The following is a 15,735-nucleotide window of genomic DNA, read 5'->3' as shown; positions in this document are numbered from 1 at the left end:
CAGAAATTCTTTGTGATATACCATAATGTAAATATGAGCAATGATGTAGGTATGTAGATACCATACTCCTGTAATATTCACAGTTATTTTAACTAGTTTTGTATTTGTTTTTCATTTTCTGTGTCTAATGTTTGCTCTAATCTGTCATTCTTACCACATATGTGTAATACAAACATGGAGTATAACTTTTGTATGATTGACTGCTTTAATATTACCAATGTATAGATTGTTTCCTGACACACTCTATGTCCTTGTGAGTTTATCACAGTTGGTTTGATGGAGTAAGAAATAAATAAATAAAAAATAAACAGCCATGGCCACTGTCTCTGGTCACTAACTGTATATGGCAACTGTGCCTTACATGAACACCAATTAGGGAGGATGGTGAGTGTAAGAAGGAGGCGTGGGATGGGAACCAGGAGGCATAACTGGATAGTGATGGAGTAAGATGTTGCACTGCCCGTGAGAGTGTGCAGGTACCTTGGAACAGGTTAAGTCAGCTAGATGCAGAGTCACAAGGCTGTCTGGAGGTGGGAGGAGGGGGGGGGGGGAGGCAGAGTTGGAAAAGACTGTAGGTGTGTTGGCAAAATAAAAGACTTTTGTATTGTTTGTGTGGGAGCAGGGAAGGGAATATCTAGGTGGAGGAGAGAGACCAATGAAGGTTGAGGCCAGTGGATTTCAGGAATGAAGAATATGAAACTTCCTGGCAGATTAAAACTGTGTGCCTGACCGAGACTCGAACTCGAGACCTTTGCCTTTCGCGGGCAAGTGATCTACCATCTGAGCTGCTGAAGCACGACTCACGCCCGGTCCTCACAGCTTTACTTCTGCCGGTATCTCGTCTCCTACCTTCCAAACTTTACAGAAGCTCTTCTGCGAACCATGCAGAACTAGCACTCCTGAAAGAGAGGATATTGCGGAGACATGGGTTAGCCACAGCCTGGGGGATGTTTCCAGAATGAGATTTTCACTCTGCAGCGGAGTGTGCGCTGATATGAAACTTCCTGGCAGATTAAAACTGTGTGCCCGACCGAGACTCGAACTCGGGACCTTTGCCTTTCGGTGGAAAGTGCTCTACCATCTGAGCTACCGAATCTGCCAGGAAGTTTCATATCAGCGCACACTCCGCTGCAGAGTGAAAATCTCATTCTTGAAACATCCCCCAGGCTGTGGCTAAGCCATGTCTCCGCAATATCCTTTCTTTCAGGAGTGCTAGTTCTGCATGGTTCACAGAAGGGCTTCTGTAAAGTTTGGAAGGTAGGAGACGAGATACTGGCAGAAGTAAAGCTGTGAGGACCGGGTGTGAGTCATGCTTCGGTAGCTAAGATGGTAGAGCACTAGTCCGCAAAAGGCAAAGGTCCTGAGATCAAGTCTTGGTCGGACACACAGTTTTAATCTGCCAGGAAGTTTCATATCAGTGCAAACTCCACTGCAGAGTGAAAATCTCATTCTGGAAACATCCCCCAAGCTGTGGCTAACCCATGTCTCCGCAGTATCCTTTCTTTCAGGAGTGCTAGCTCTGCATGTTTCGCAGAAGAGCTTCTGTAAAGTTTGGAAGGTAGGAGACAAGATACTGGCAGAAGTAAAGCTGTGAGGACCGGGTGTGAGTCATGCTTCGGTAGCTCAGATGGTAGAGCACTTACCCGCAAAGGCAAAGGTCCCGAGTTCGAGTCTTGGTCGGGCACACAGTTTTAATCTGCCAGGAAGTTTCATATCAGCTCACACTCCACTGCAGAGTGAAAATCTCATTCTGAAATGAAGAGTATGTTTTAGTGAGAGCTCCTACCTGCACAGCTGAGAAAAGCAGCTGTTGGTAGGAGAGATCCATTGTGGCTGGATACTGTGCTGCGAAATTACCCTGCTCTCATAGACCAACACCTGCAGACTATTACCAGTAATCTATCCTCCTACATACATGTAAAAGACACCAGCCATTGCCTCCACCGACACTCCACAGTTCCTATGGCACCTTGATTATCACTGGCGATGTCACATCCTCTAGACTAATATCTCCAATGACTATAGCCTTGCCACAATTGAACACTACCTCTCCCAATCCCTGATGACTCCAAATCTACAACCTCCTTTCTGGTCAATGTGACCAACTACATCCTCACCCACAATCACCTTTCCTTCGAAGGAATCACTTAGAAACAAATCCATGTTTCAGCAATGGGGACTAGCATGGCACCATCATATGTCAACCTGTTCAGGGAGCATCTAGAGGAATCCTTCCTGACCACCCAGAATCCCAACGCCTCAACTGGTTAAGAGTCACTGATGGCATCTTCGTGATCTGGACCAAGGATAAGGACAACTTATCCACATTCTCGGCCATTCACTTCACTTGACCCTCCTCAACCCAACAAGTTACCTTCCTTGATGTTGACCTCCACTCCAAGAATGGCTAAATGAGTATTTCCAGATTCATCAAATCTACCAACCACTGACAATACCTCCACTTCCACAGCTGCTACTGATTCCAACCCAGAAGTCTTTTCAATACAATGTATCTGCCCTTGGTTGTCACATCTGTAGTGATGAGCAGTCCCTCTCCAAATATGCCAAGGGCCTCACTGAGGGATTTACAAATTGAAATTACCTTCCTAACCTTGTTTGGAAATGGATCTCTCATGCCTTATCTCTCCAGCCACATACCACCTCCAACTCCTCTCATGACTCAGTGCTATGCAAGACTGGGGCTACTGAATCACATTCTCTGCCAAGGTTTCAACTACCTCTCATCATGTCCTGAAATGAGAAGTATCCTAACCACTATCTTCCCCAACCCTCCCACACATTTAAGTCATATCCTTGTCCATCCCTACTCTTCCTGCTCCCCATCACTTGCCTCATGGCCCATATCCCAGTAACAGACCTAGATGAAAGACCTGTCCCATACATTCTCCAATTACTACCTACTCCAGTTCTGCCACAGGCATCCCCTATCCCATCAAAGACAGGACTACCTGTGAAAACAACCTTGTGATCTTCAATATAAGCTGCAACCATTGTGCTGCTTTCTATGCAGGCATGACAGCTAACAAGCTGTCTGTCCACATGAACAGTCATCACCAAATTGTGACAGCTGGACCAACCAGTTTCTGAGCATGCTGCCCAACACATTGTGCTTCACTTCAGTGACTGCTTTACTACCTGCATTATTTAGATCCAATGACTGCTTTACTACCTGCATTATCTGGAACCTTCCTAACAACACCAGTTTCCTGAATTGTGCATGTAGCAATTTACCCATGTACCACCTCCTCAATTTTTTCAGTTCATGATCAATAAACAATGGTCAGAGCCCACTTCTGCCCCTGGAAATGTTTTGCTATTTAAAATATGATTCTAAAATCTTGTCTCACCATCTTATAATCTGTCTGAAACCTTCTGGTTTCTTCAAGCCTCTTCCAATCTTCCATGTGTAATACCTTCTTTCATGATTTCAGCTGCTTGCACTTCCAACATAGTAAGGGGATGTTCACTATATGACCACATAAGTCAGTCATCCAGATTGCTGCCCTTGCAACTACTGAACAGGGTGTTGCCCTCTTCAAAAACCACAAATTTTTCTGGCCTCTCCATGGAAATCGCTATGTAGTGGTTGCACCTACAGTATGGTTATCTGTATTGTTGAGGCACACAGCCACACCTCAGCAATGTCCTTGGTTCATGGGGGGATAAAAGTATAATAAAACCTGATTCAAAAATAAAGTTCCTAAAAATATGATTTACTTTTCTTTATTTTAGTACCATCATGTCCAGTCGGATGTTTGTAAAGTAGGTGTGTTTAATGAGACCTTGTAGCAAGTAGTTTTGTTGCAAGTGGCAGATAGAGAGAATGGGAGGACAGATGTAAGTGACGTGAGATGGTCACCAATGAACTGCTTCATGCATGGAAATATCAATAAAGATAAATAAAATAAATTACCCTGAAATGGGAGTAAAGTTATTTCTAGCAACACTGGTAACTAGAAAATCATTTTTTCATTTAGCACAATGAACTCTTTTGAAGACTTCATTGTAACATAAACAATGAAGATTATTCTGGGGAATACAGAACCTACATATTATTTTCAGTTAATATAGTGTTTCAAAATTTCTCAGACAAAATTTTTATGTAAGGTGTGCATAATCTGTTACATTTTGGGATAACGCACAATGTCGGACCATTTGTTAATCATTTAGTAAGTACATCCTGGGCAGGGGGATAAATTCCAAGTTCACTTCAAAGTTGTACCTAAAACAGATTAAAATGATTTTCAGAGAGTATTGTCCTTTGTTACGTGTGGACACCACAAAAGAATTCTACCATTAAACCCATAAAATGCACACCATAACACCAATCTTGAGGTTCACCATCTTCAAAAAAGATTTTACAGGACTTAGGGGACTGAGAGAAGGAAAAAAAGCAATAATGCTTATTGACAAGGGCAACATTGCAATCTTAATGTCACCCTTGGCTTGGACTAAATCTGAAAAAATGTTCAATATGTTGAATGTTTTTGGGTCCAGACAGAAAAGTGGATATATACACGTCCACGAATTCAAGGAGTTCATAAATCTCCTTAGCATGTTATCTTTGCCCAGTGATGTAAAAGCCTAGACTGCAAGAAGCGTTACATCATGATGCTACAAGGCTTCCTCCTCTATACAAAGGAGGAATTCCTCTAACAGCAATATTTAATAAATTTGGTCCAGTCCTGTATCAGCCAGCAAAATGTCTTAAGCACCTCATTAATAAATGTTCAAAATGTGCACCACAATGAACCATAATTATTATTTTTACATGTCTACCCGTTTATTAGCCATCCACTTATGGACTCTACTGAAGTAACTCATAAGACATTTAACAAGCATTTACAGAGTTCTTTACGTGTGTCCTCATGTCAAATTGTGTAACACAAAAATATGAGCAAACTGGTTGTGTAGCAATGAACAGACTATTATCTCAGTAGAGCCAATAGAGTGAACATTGTAATATTAATAAACTTTTGCTCCATTCAGAACTCATGTCCATCATCGACATCAGTACGAAGTGATATAGTGGTCTGTCTCAAACTGTATGTACGTCATACTTAAATTTGTTCTATTGGAATTCTGTTCTTTTCCCCAGCAAAATCCTATGATTACATAGGACATATTTAATACAAAATGTAATTTAGAAGGCACACCTCTGGCTAATAGTAATTATGAGAACAGAAGAGAACGTTTTGAGTTCTGCTATTTCCAAGCAATATTACATATGTGTCAGTAGTGAAACAGCTACATAAATAATATGACAAAAATTACCCAGCAATGAGACACAGTGCAGCTATGGTTAACAAAATTACTGATAGTGTCGCCAAAAATTGCATCTGTAGGATAAGTAAACAAACAAAAATAACATTATGTGCCTATTCAAAACAAAGAAGCCACACCACAAACAGAAGGCAGAATACAATGTGATATAATTGATATAATAACTATGAATGAAAACCTTTAATCTTAATGACAACTGTAACTAATATCTAAAATGAGGAACCTTTCGTAACAATGACAGTGTCCTCTTCATGCTCTCCAGCAAATTGTTAAATCTCTCCAGCTCCTGTATGAGTACAATAATGATAGGTGTCATCTTAGAATAGAATTTCTGGCGAATCTGTTGAATCTTGAACAGTGTTGGGATCTTCTTCAGAATATCTTGAGCTATTCCATCAATAAATTCCTCTCTGCTGACCCCACCTCCAGCAGGTCCTGTTCATAAAGCATTAAGAATAATATTTGTATTTGTAGTTACATACATTTGCAGAGGTATTATTAAATTATGCAGCTACTGAATATATCTGTGATATTGGAAGAAATTAAACAAACAATTATCTCACTAGCCACAATGCTCTAAGCTGATGACCACATTCATATCACACTTGTCGTGTATGTCATGTAGTGTATGGATTTCACTTCTCCCAGTCCATTTTATGCACAAAAAGTACAACAGTTAATACCTTCAACATAAACCCAACCATATCTGATTTAGCTATTTTATAGGTCACTGGAAGTATATTTCTTAGTTTAAAATAAATCAAAAAGTTTCTGTAGCATGAACATTTGTCCAGAATATTGTGCTATCATATGTAGGACCTTCTTATGAACTTACTGTCAAAGTTGTTTGCCAGCTTCTGATTATTGCCTACTCGAATATGTAGAATGTGTTATACAGGTTGCCTATGCACTATTGTGGCAGAAAAGCTAGTTTTTAATATTTTTTGTTAAAAGCAACTTTTAATACAAAATTTTATGCAGAAACAATATATTTCTTTTGTGTTTCTAAATGTTTACCAAAAATTAGTATGCCACTCAGAAAACTTATGGCAATATCTTTTGGTGGATAGCATGCTTCCCAGCGACTTTTACATGATCCTGTGACTCAGATTAAATTTTTGTAGTTACAGGGATATAATTATTCTCAGAGCTAAAATGAAACACTGATTTACACCGGAAAGCACGTTTTGGCTACATATTACTATCAGGTAAATGTTTACTCATAAACAGTGCAGGGTAATACCATCGGAGGGGGACAGGGGCAATGATGCAGATGCCTCAGCTGCAAAATTTTTTTGGGTTGCAAAAAAATTAAGATACAATTCTTAACATAGAACAAAATATGATACTTCAGGGTTTCACACAGGCCACATCACAATTGATGTCCTATGCTAATGTTTTTCCAACAATTGTTCTGCAAATTCAGTCATGGGAGTGGGTGTGGTTCCTGCCCACAACCAGGTGAGTTATGAAACCTCCGATTGGTTGAAGTGGCCTACTTTCTTTCAGCCCTAATAGATAACTAGTGTAAAAATATTTCAATCAGCATAGGAGCACTGCCAAAGGTAAATATTTGTACAATAGTTATCTATTCCCCCCACGAACCATGGAACTTGCCGTTGGTGGGGAGGCTTGCGTGCCTCAGTGATACAGATAGCCATACCGTAGATGCAACCACAACGGAGGGGTATCTGTTGAGAGGCCAGACAAATGTGTGGTTCCTGAAGAGGGGCAGCAGCCTTTTCAGTAGTTGCAGTGGCAACAGTCTGGATGATTGACTGATCTGGCCTTGTAACACTAACCAAAATGGCCTTGCTGTTCTGGTACTGCGAACGGCTGAAAGCAAGGGGAAACTACAGCCGTAATTTTTCCCGAGGGCATGCAGCTTTACTGTATAGTTAAATGATAATGGTGTCCTCTTGGGTAAAATATTCTGGAGGTAAAATAGTCACCCATTTGGATCTCCGGGCGGGGACAACTCAAGTGGACGTTGTTATCAGGAGAAAGAAAACTGGCATTCTATGGATTGGAGCGTGGAATGTCAGATCCCGTAATCAGGCAGGTAGGTTAGAAAATTTAAAAAGGGAAATGGATAGGTTAAAGTTAGATATAGTGGGAATTAGTGAAGTTTGCTGGCAGGAGTAACAAGACTTTTGGTCAGGTGAATACAGGGTTATAAATACAAAATCAAATAGGGGTAATGCAGGAGTAGGTTTAATAATGAATAAAAAAAATAGGAGTATGGGTAAGCTACTATAAACAGCATAGTGAATGCATTATTGTGGACAAGATAGACACGAAGCCCACGCCTACTACAGTAGTACAAGTTTATATGCCAACTAGCTCTACAGATGACGAAGAAATTGACGAAATGTACGATGAGATAAAAAAAATTATTCAGGTAGTGAAGGGAGACAAAAATTTAATAGTCATGGGTGACGGGAATTCAAGAGTAGGAAAAGGGAGAGAAGGAAACATGTTGTCATTGTTGTTGTGGTCTTCAGTCCTGAGACTGGTTTGATACAGCTCTCCATGCTACTCTATCCTGTGCAAGCTTCTTCATCTCCCAGTACTTACTGCAACCTACATCCTTCTGAATCTGCTTAGTGTATTCATCACTTGGTCTCCCTCTATGATTTTTACCCTCCACGCTGCCCTCCAATGCTAAATTTGTGATCCCTTGATGCCTCAAAACATGTCCTACCAACCGATCCCTTCTTCTAGTCAAGTTGTGCCACAAACTTCTCTTCTTCCCAATCCTATTCAATAACTCCTCATTAGTTATGTGATCTACCCACCTTATCTTCAGCATTCTTCTGTAGCACCACATTTCGAAAGCTTCTATTCTCTTCTTGTCTAAACTAGTTATCGTCCATGTTTCACTTCCATACATGGCTACACTCCACACAAATACTTTCAGAAACGACTTCCTGAAACTTAAATCTATACTCGATGTTAACAAATTTCTCTTCTTCAGAAACGATTTCCTTGCCATTGCCAGTCTACATTTTATATCCTCTCTACTTCGACCATCATCAGTTATTTTACTCCCTAAATAGCAAAACTCCTTTACTACTTTCAGTGTCTCATTTCCTAATCTAATTCCCTCAGGATCACCCAATTTAATTTGACTACATTCCATTATCCTCGTTTTGCATTTGTTGATGTTCATCTTATATCCTCCTTTCAAGACACTGTCCATTCCGTTCAACTGCTCTTCCAAGTCCTTTGCTGTCTCTGACAGAATTACAATGTCATCGCTGAACCTCAAAGTTTTTACTTCTTCTCCATGAATTTTAATACCTACTCCAAATTTTTCTTTTGTTTTCTTTACTGCTTGCTCAATATACGGATTGAATAACATCGGGGAGAGGATACAACACTGTCTCACTCCTTTCCCAACCACTGCTTCCCTTTATGCCCCTCAACTCTTATAACTGCCATCTGCTTTCTGTACAAATAGTAAATAGCCTTTCGCTCCCTGTATTTTACCCCTGCCACCTTCAGAATTTGAAAGAGAGTGTTCCAGTTAACATTGTCAAAAGCTTTCTCTAAGTCTACAAATGCTAGAAACGTAGGTTTGCCTTTTCTTAATCTTTCTTCTAAGATAAGTCGTAAGGTTAGTATTGCCTCACATGTTCCAACATTTTTACGGAATCCAAACTGATCTTCCCCGAGGTCCGCTTCTACCAGTTTTTCCATTCGTCTGTAAAGAATTCGCGTTAGTATTTTGCAGCTGTGACTTATTAAACTGATAGTTTGGTAATTTTCACATCTGTCAACACCTGCTTACTTTGGGATTGGAATTATTATATTCTTCTTGAAGTCTGAGGGTATTTCGCCTGTCTCATACATCTTGCTCACAAGATGGTAGAGTTTTGTCATGACTGGCTCTCCCAAGGCCATCAGTAGTTCTAATGGAATGTTGTCTACTCCGGGGGCCTTGTTTCGACTCAGGTCTTTCAGTGCTCTGTCAAACTCTTCACGCAGAATCTTATCTCCCATTTCGTCTTCATCTACATTCTCTTCCCTTTCCATAATATTGTCCTCAAGTACATCGCCATTGTATAAACCCTCTATATACTCCTTCCACCTTTCTGCCTTCCCTTCTTTGCTTAGAACTGGGTTGCCATCTGAGCTCTTGATATTCATACAAGTGGTTCGCTCCTCTCCAAAGGTCTCTTTAATTTTCCTGTAGGCAGTATCTATTTTACCCCTAGTGAGACAAGCCTCTACATCCTTACATTTGTCCTCTAGCCATCCCTGCTTAGCCATTTTGCACTTCCTGTTGATGTCATTTTTGAGACGTTTGTATTCCTTTTTGCCTGCTTCATGTACTGCATTTTTATATTTTCTCCTTTCATCAATTAAATTCAATATTTCTTCTGTTACCCAAGGATTTCTATTAGCCCTCGTCTTTTTACCTACTTGATCGTCTGCTGCCTTCACTACTTCATCCCTCAGAGCTACCTATTCTTCTTCTACTGTATTTCCTTCCCCCATTCCTGTCAATTGTTCCCTTACACTCTCCCTGAAACTCTGTGCAACCTCTGGTTCTTTCAGTTTATCCAGGTCCCATCTCCTTAAATTCCCACCTTTTTGTAGTTTCTTCAGTTTCAATCTGCAGTTCACAACCAATAGATTGTGGTCAGAATCCACACCTGCCCTTGGAAATGTCTTACAATTTCAAACCTGGTTCCTAAATCTCTGTCTTACCATTATATAATCTATCTGATACCTTTTAGTATCTCCAGGATTCTTCCAGGTATACAACCTTCTTTTATGATCTTTGAACCAAGTGTTAGCTATGATTAAGTTATGCTCTGTGCAAAATTCTACTAGGCGGCTTCCTCTTTCATTTCTTCCCCCCAATCCATATTCACCTAATATGTTTCCTTCTCTCCCTTTTCCTACTGACGAATTCCAGTCACCCATGACTATTAAATTTTCATCTCCCTTCACTACCTGAATAATTTCTTTTATCTCGTCATACATTGCATCTATTTCTTCATCATCTGCAGAGATTGTTGGCATATAAACTTGTACTACTGTAGTAGGCATGGGCTTTGTGTCTATCTTGGCCACAATAATGCGTTCACTATGCTGTTTGTAGTAGCTAACCCGCACTCCTATTTTTTTATTCATTATTAAACCTACTCCTGAATTACCCCTATTTGATTTTGTATTTATAACCCTGTAATCACCTGACCAAAAGTCTTGTTCCTCCTGCCACCGAACTTCACCAATTCCCACTATATCTAACTTTAACCTATCCATTTCCTTTTTTAAATTTTCTAACCTACCTGCCCGATTAAGGGATCTGACATTCCACGCTCCGATCCATAGAACGCCAGTTTTCTTTCTCCTGATAACAACGTCCTCTTGAGTAGTCCCCGCCCGGAGATCCGAATGGGGGACTATTTTACCTCCGGAATATTTTACCCAAGGAGACGCCATCATCATTTAATCATACAGTAAAGCTGCATGTCCTCGGGAAAAATTACGGCTGTAGTTTCCCCTTGCTTTCAGCCGTTCGCAGTACCAGCACAGCAAGGCTGTTTTGGTTAATGTTACAAGGCCAGATCAGTCAGTCATCCAGACTGTTGCCCCTGCAACTACTGAAAAGGCTGCTGCTCCTCTTCAGGAACCACATGTTTGTCTGGCCTCTCAGCAGATACCCCTCCGTTGTGGTTGCACCTACGGTATGGCCATCTGTATCGCTGAGGCACGCAAGCCTCCCCACCAACGGCAAGGTCCATGGTTCATGGGAAGGAAACATAGTAGGTGAATATGGATTGGGGCTAAGAAATGAAAGAGGAAGCCGCCTAGTAGAATTTTGTGCAGAGTATAACTTAATCATAGCTAACACTTGGTTTAAGAATCATGAAAGAAGGTTTTATACGTGGAAGAACTCTGGAGATACTAAAAGGTATCAGATAGATTATATAATGGTAAGACAAAGATTTAGAAACCAGGTTTTAAAATGTAAGACATTTCCAGGGGCAGATGTGGACTCTGACCACAATCTTTTGGTTATGAACTGTAGATTAAAACAAAGAAACTGCAAAAAGGTGGGAATTTAAGGAGATGGGACCTGGATAAACTGAAAGAACCAGAGGTTGCACAGAGTTTCAGGGAGAGCATAAGGGAACAATTGACAGGAATTGGGGAAAGAAATACAGTAGAAGGAGAATGGGTAGCTTTGAGGGATGAAATAGTGAATGCATCAGAGGATCAAGTAGGTCAAAAGACGAGGGCTAGGAGAAACCCTTGGGTAACAGAGGAAATATTGAATTTAATTGATGAAAGAAGAAAATATAAAAATGTGATAAATGAAGCGGGCAAAAAGGAATACAAACGTCTCAAAAATGATATCAACAGGAAGTGCAAAATGGCTAAGCTGGGATGGCTGGAGGACAAATGTAAGGATGTAGAGGCTTATCTCACTAGGGGTAAAATAGATACTGCCTACAGGAAAATTAAAGAGACCTTTGGAGAAAGGAGAACCACTTGCATGAATATCAAGAGCTTTGATGGAAACCCAGTTCTAACATAGAAGGGAAAGCAGGAAAGTGGAAGGAGTGTATAGAGGGTCTATACAAGGGCGATGTACTTAAGGACAATATTATGGAAATGGAAGAGGATATAGATGAAGATGAAATGGGGGATATGATACTGTGTGAAGAGTTTGACAGAGCACTGAAAGACCTGAGTCAAAACAAGGCCCCCGGAGTAGACAACATTCCATTACAACTACTGACAGCCTTGGGAGAGCCAGTCCTGACAAAACTCTACCATCTTGTGAGCAAGATGTATGAGACAGGCGAAATACCCTCAGACTTCAAGAAGAATATAATAATTCCAATCCCAAAGAAAGCAGGTGTTGACAGATGTGAAAGTTACCGAATTATCAGTTTAATAAGTCTCAGCTGCAAAATACTAACGCGAATTCTTTACAGATGAATGGAAAAACTGGTAGAAGCCGACCTCGGGGAAGATCAGTTTGGATTCCATAGAAATGTCGGAACACGTGAGGCAATACTGACCCTACGAGATATCTTAGAAGAAAGATTAAGGAAAGGCAAACCTACGTTTCTAGCATTTGTAGACTTAGAGAAAGCTTTTGACAATGTTAATTGGAATACTATCTTTCAAATTCTGAAGGTGGCAGGGGTAAAATACAGGGAGTGAAAGGCAATTTACAATTTGTACAGAAAGCAGATGGCAGTTATAAGAGTCGAGGGGCATGAAAGGGAAGCTGCGGTTGGGAAGTGAGTGTGACAAGGTTGTAGCCTATCCATGATGTTATTCAATCTGTATATTGAGCAAGCAGTGAAGGAAACAAAAGAAAAATTCGGAGTAGGTATTAAAATCCATGGAGAAGAAATAAAAACTTTGAGGTTCGCTGATGACATTGTAATTCTGTCAGAGACAGCAAAGGACTTGGAAGAGCAGTTGAACGGAATGGACATTGTCTTGAAAGGAGGGTATAAGATGAACATCAACAAAAGCAAAATGAAGATAATGGAATCTAGTCGAATTAAGTCGGGCGATGCCGAGGCAATTAGATTAGGAAATGAGACACTTAAAGTAGTAAAGGAGTTTTGCTATTTGGGGAGCAAAATAACTGATGATGGTCAAAGTAGAGAGGATATAAAATGTAGACTGGCAACGGCAAGGAAAGCGTTTCTGAAGAAGAAAAATTTGTTAACATTGAGTATAGATTTAAATGTCAGGAAGTCGTTTCTGAAAGTATTTGTATGGAGTGTAGCCATGTATGGAAGTGTAAAGTGGACGATAAATAGTTTAGACAAGAAGAGAATACAAGCTTTCGAAATGTGGTGCTACAGAAGAATGCTGAAGATTAGATGGTAGATCACATAACTAATGAGGAGGTATTGAATAGAATTGGGGAGAAGAGGAGCTTGTGGCACAACTTGACTAGAAGAAGGGATCGGTTGGTAGGACATGTTCTGAGACATCGAGGGATCACCAATTTGGTATTGGAGGGCAGCGCGGAGAGTAAAATTTGTAGAGGGAGACCAAGAGATGAATACACTAATCAGATTCAGAAGGATGTAGGCTGCAGTAGGTACTGGGAGATGAAGAAGCTTGCACAGGATAGAGTAGCATGGAGAGCTGCATCAAACCGGTCTCAGGACTGAAGACCACAACAACAACAACAGTTATCTATTAGTTGCATTTATTTATTAATTGTTTATATTCATATTTTACATTTATTTAACTTTTTCCGAGTTTATCTCATCCATAATGTATTTAAAAAAGGAACTTGGTACCCAGTTCAGGAAAGGATGAAAAGCAGAACAGGAAGAGCTTGCCAAACTGGTTCTCTTGTTCAGCAACAAGGTTTTAGAACATGGAGAAAGCTTAACATCAGGGTATTAGATCATGAAAGAAATTATCACATTGGCACATTTGAAAACTGTAAAGAGCTTGAAATGCAACTACAGAAAAGGGAAACAATCAATGATGGTGTTCAATTAGAACAACATAAGTCATTTGAGAAATGGAAACCTGTATTAACAAGAATTCGTGGTTGTGTATTGTATTTAGGCAGACTATCCTTACCCTTGTATGGTCACTCAGAAGATCTTTGTGGCAGTAATAACTGTGGAAATTTCTTTGAAATGTTCAAGTTAATTGCCAAATATAATCCAGTTGTGATTCATCATCTTCATAATGTTCAGCAGAATGCTATGTTGTGTTTTATATTTCTCCAAAAAACCAAAATGAATTTATCAAACCATTTGGTGATCATGAAAAATTAAGTATTCTCTATAATGTTTGACAGTTCACCCATTACGTCTTATAATGACAAAAAGTCTCAAGTAATTCATTATAATATATATTGGTGTTTCAGAAGTCACAGCAGAGAAAATGTTTATTGATTTTATTCTGCTACATGGAAAATCAACTAATGAAATTACAGAATACCTTTTTTGCAAGTTGCAAGGAGGTGGTGTAAAACTGGAGTACTACTATGGACAAGGATATGACAATGCTGCAATCATCACTGGACACATTAGTGGTGTTCAAAGGTATATTTTGGATATGAATCCCAAAGCAGTGTTTATGACATGCAACAATCACTCATTTAATCTTGCTGGAGTACACACAATTGCTATTTGAACAAAAACAGTGACTTTTTGTCACTATGCTAAATGTATGCACATTTTTCTCAAGCTCCACACATAGGTGGGAATTTCTTAAGCAACATGTTCTAATTAACCTGAAGTGATCCTGTGACACAAGATGGCATTCAGAGCATGAATTTGAACATGCAATTACCTAGCAAATTTAAAGCATAATACAAGCTTTAGGTATCTTTAGAAATGGGTCAGAGGAAACCCCAGAAACCAAGTGAGATGCAGGCAGTTTGCTGGTTTACATTATGATATATCCCTTCTTTGCATACCTTTATTTTTGGAGCCCTTTGTTTACTGAAGTGAATGATGCCCAGATATACCTAAAACAACAAGGACTTGGACTTGAACAATGTATTGAAAAGCTGAAAGCAGTGACTCTATTCTGTGAGGAAAAGCATGATTCTCTAATCTCAAAAGCAGCAGAGGGAGCCATGAAGATATGCAATATATTTGATATGTCAACACAAAGACCAGCTGGTGATGAAAGAAATGTCTGGTGAGAAAAGTATTAACTCTGCTTCAATTTAATTCAGGAAATGCATTGAGACAGTAGATACGCTAACATCAGAATTTAGTAAACATATGTTACAAATAATATACTCTTACTCCATGAGCCATGTGACTTCCTTCAAATTCAGATAGTATTGAATGCAGAGAAAGATTAATTCATCAACTGAAACATTCAGCATTTACTGGAAAAATATTCTGAATTGAATGCTTCAGTTATGGTTGTTGAAGTACATCATTTCTTTATTTAAAGAAGTTCATACAGAAAAGAACATTCTTGTATGGACAGTTTTAGAATTATTAAGCTGGATAATTAAATGGAATATTCATGAAGGTTTAATTAACATTTTTGAGGCACTAAGACCTTTTCTAACAGCCACTGTGTCAAATGCTACTTGTGAAAGAAGTTTCTTCAAACTTAAAGCTAATATAGACCAATCAGAGGTTGGCTAAGAGCCAGGAAAGATTTAGTAATCTTGCAGTTATATCAATTGAATGAAAAATAAATGTAAATTTCAACCATTTAATGAAACAGCCTGCAAGAATAAAATCCAGGCCTTTGCAGATAGGCCTTACTCACCAAACATAGTCCACAAACCGATTTACCATTCCATAACCTCATACACCCATAATTCTCCCACCACTCCTAAAGAACCCACCAGGAACCAACTACAAAGAAGTCACCCATTCATCATCCAGTATCTAGCCACATTGGAGTAACTGAACCATGTCCTTCACCAGGGCTTCTCCTATCTAT

At 39.6% G+C, this 15,735-nt stretch overlaps 1 protein-coding gene across 1 annotated transcript in view; it reads right to left on the bottom strand.

Moving 5' to 3' along the window:
• The window catches only part of LOC124798989 (dynein axonemal heavy chain 10), a 1,080,466-nt gene that overhangs the window by 56,963 nt on the left and 1,007,768 nt on the right, over nt 1-15,735 (bottom strand). Inside the window, exon 56 of the mRNA XM_047262526.1 lies at nt 5,528-5,739. Coding sequence (XP_047118482.1) covers nt 5,528-5,739 — 212 coding nt within the window. The remainder of the gene's footprint in view (nt 1-5,527; nt 5,740-15,735) is intronic.

This window comes from Schistocerca piceifrons, chromosome 5, assembly GCF_021461385.2.
Source record: "Schistocerca piceifrons isolate TAMUIC-IGC-003096 chromosome 5, iqSchPice1.1, whole genome shotgun sequence".
NCBI lineage: Eukaryota > Metazoa > Arthropoda > Insecta > Orthoptera > Acrididae > Schistocerca > Schistocerca piceifrons.
This window is presented reverse-complemented; position numbering and strand designations above follow the sequence as displayed.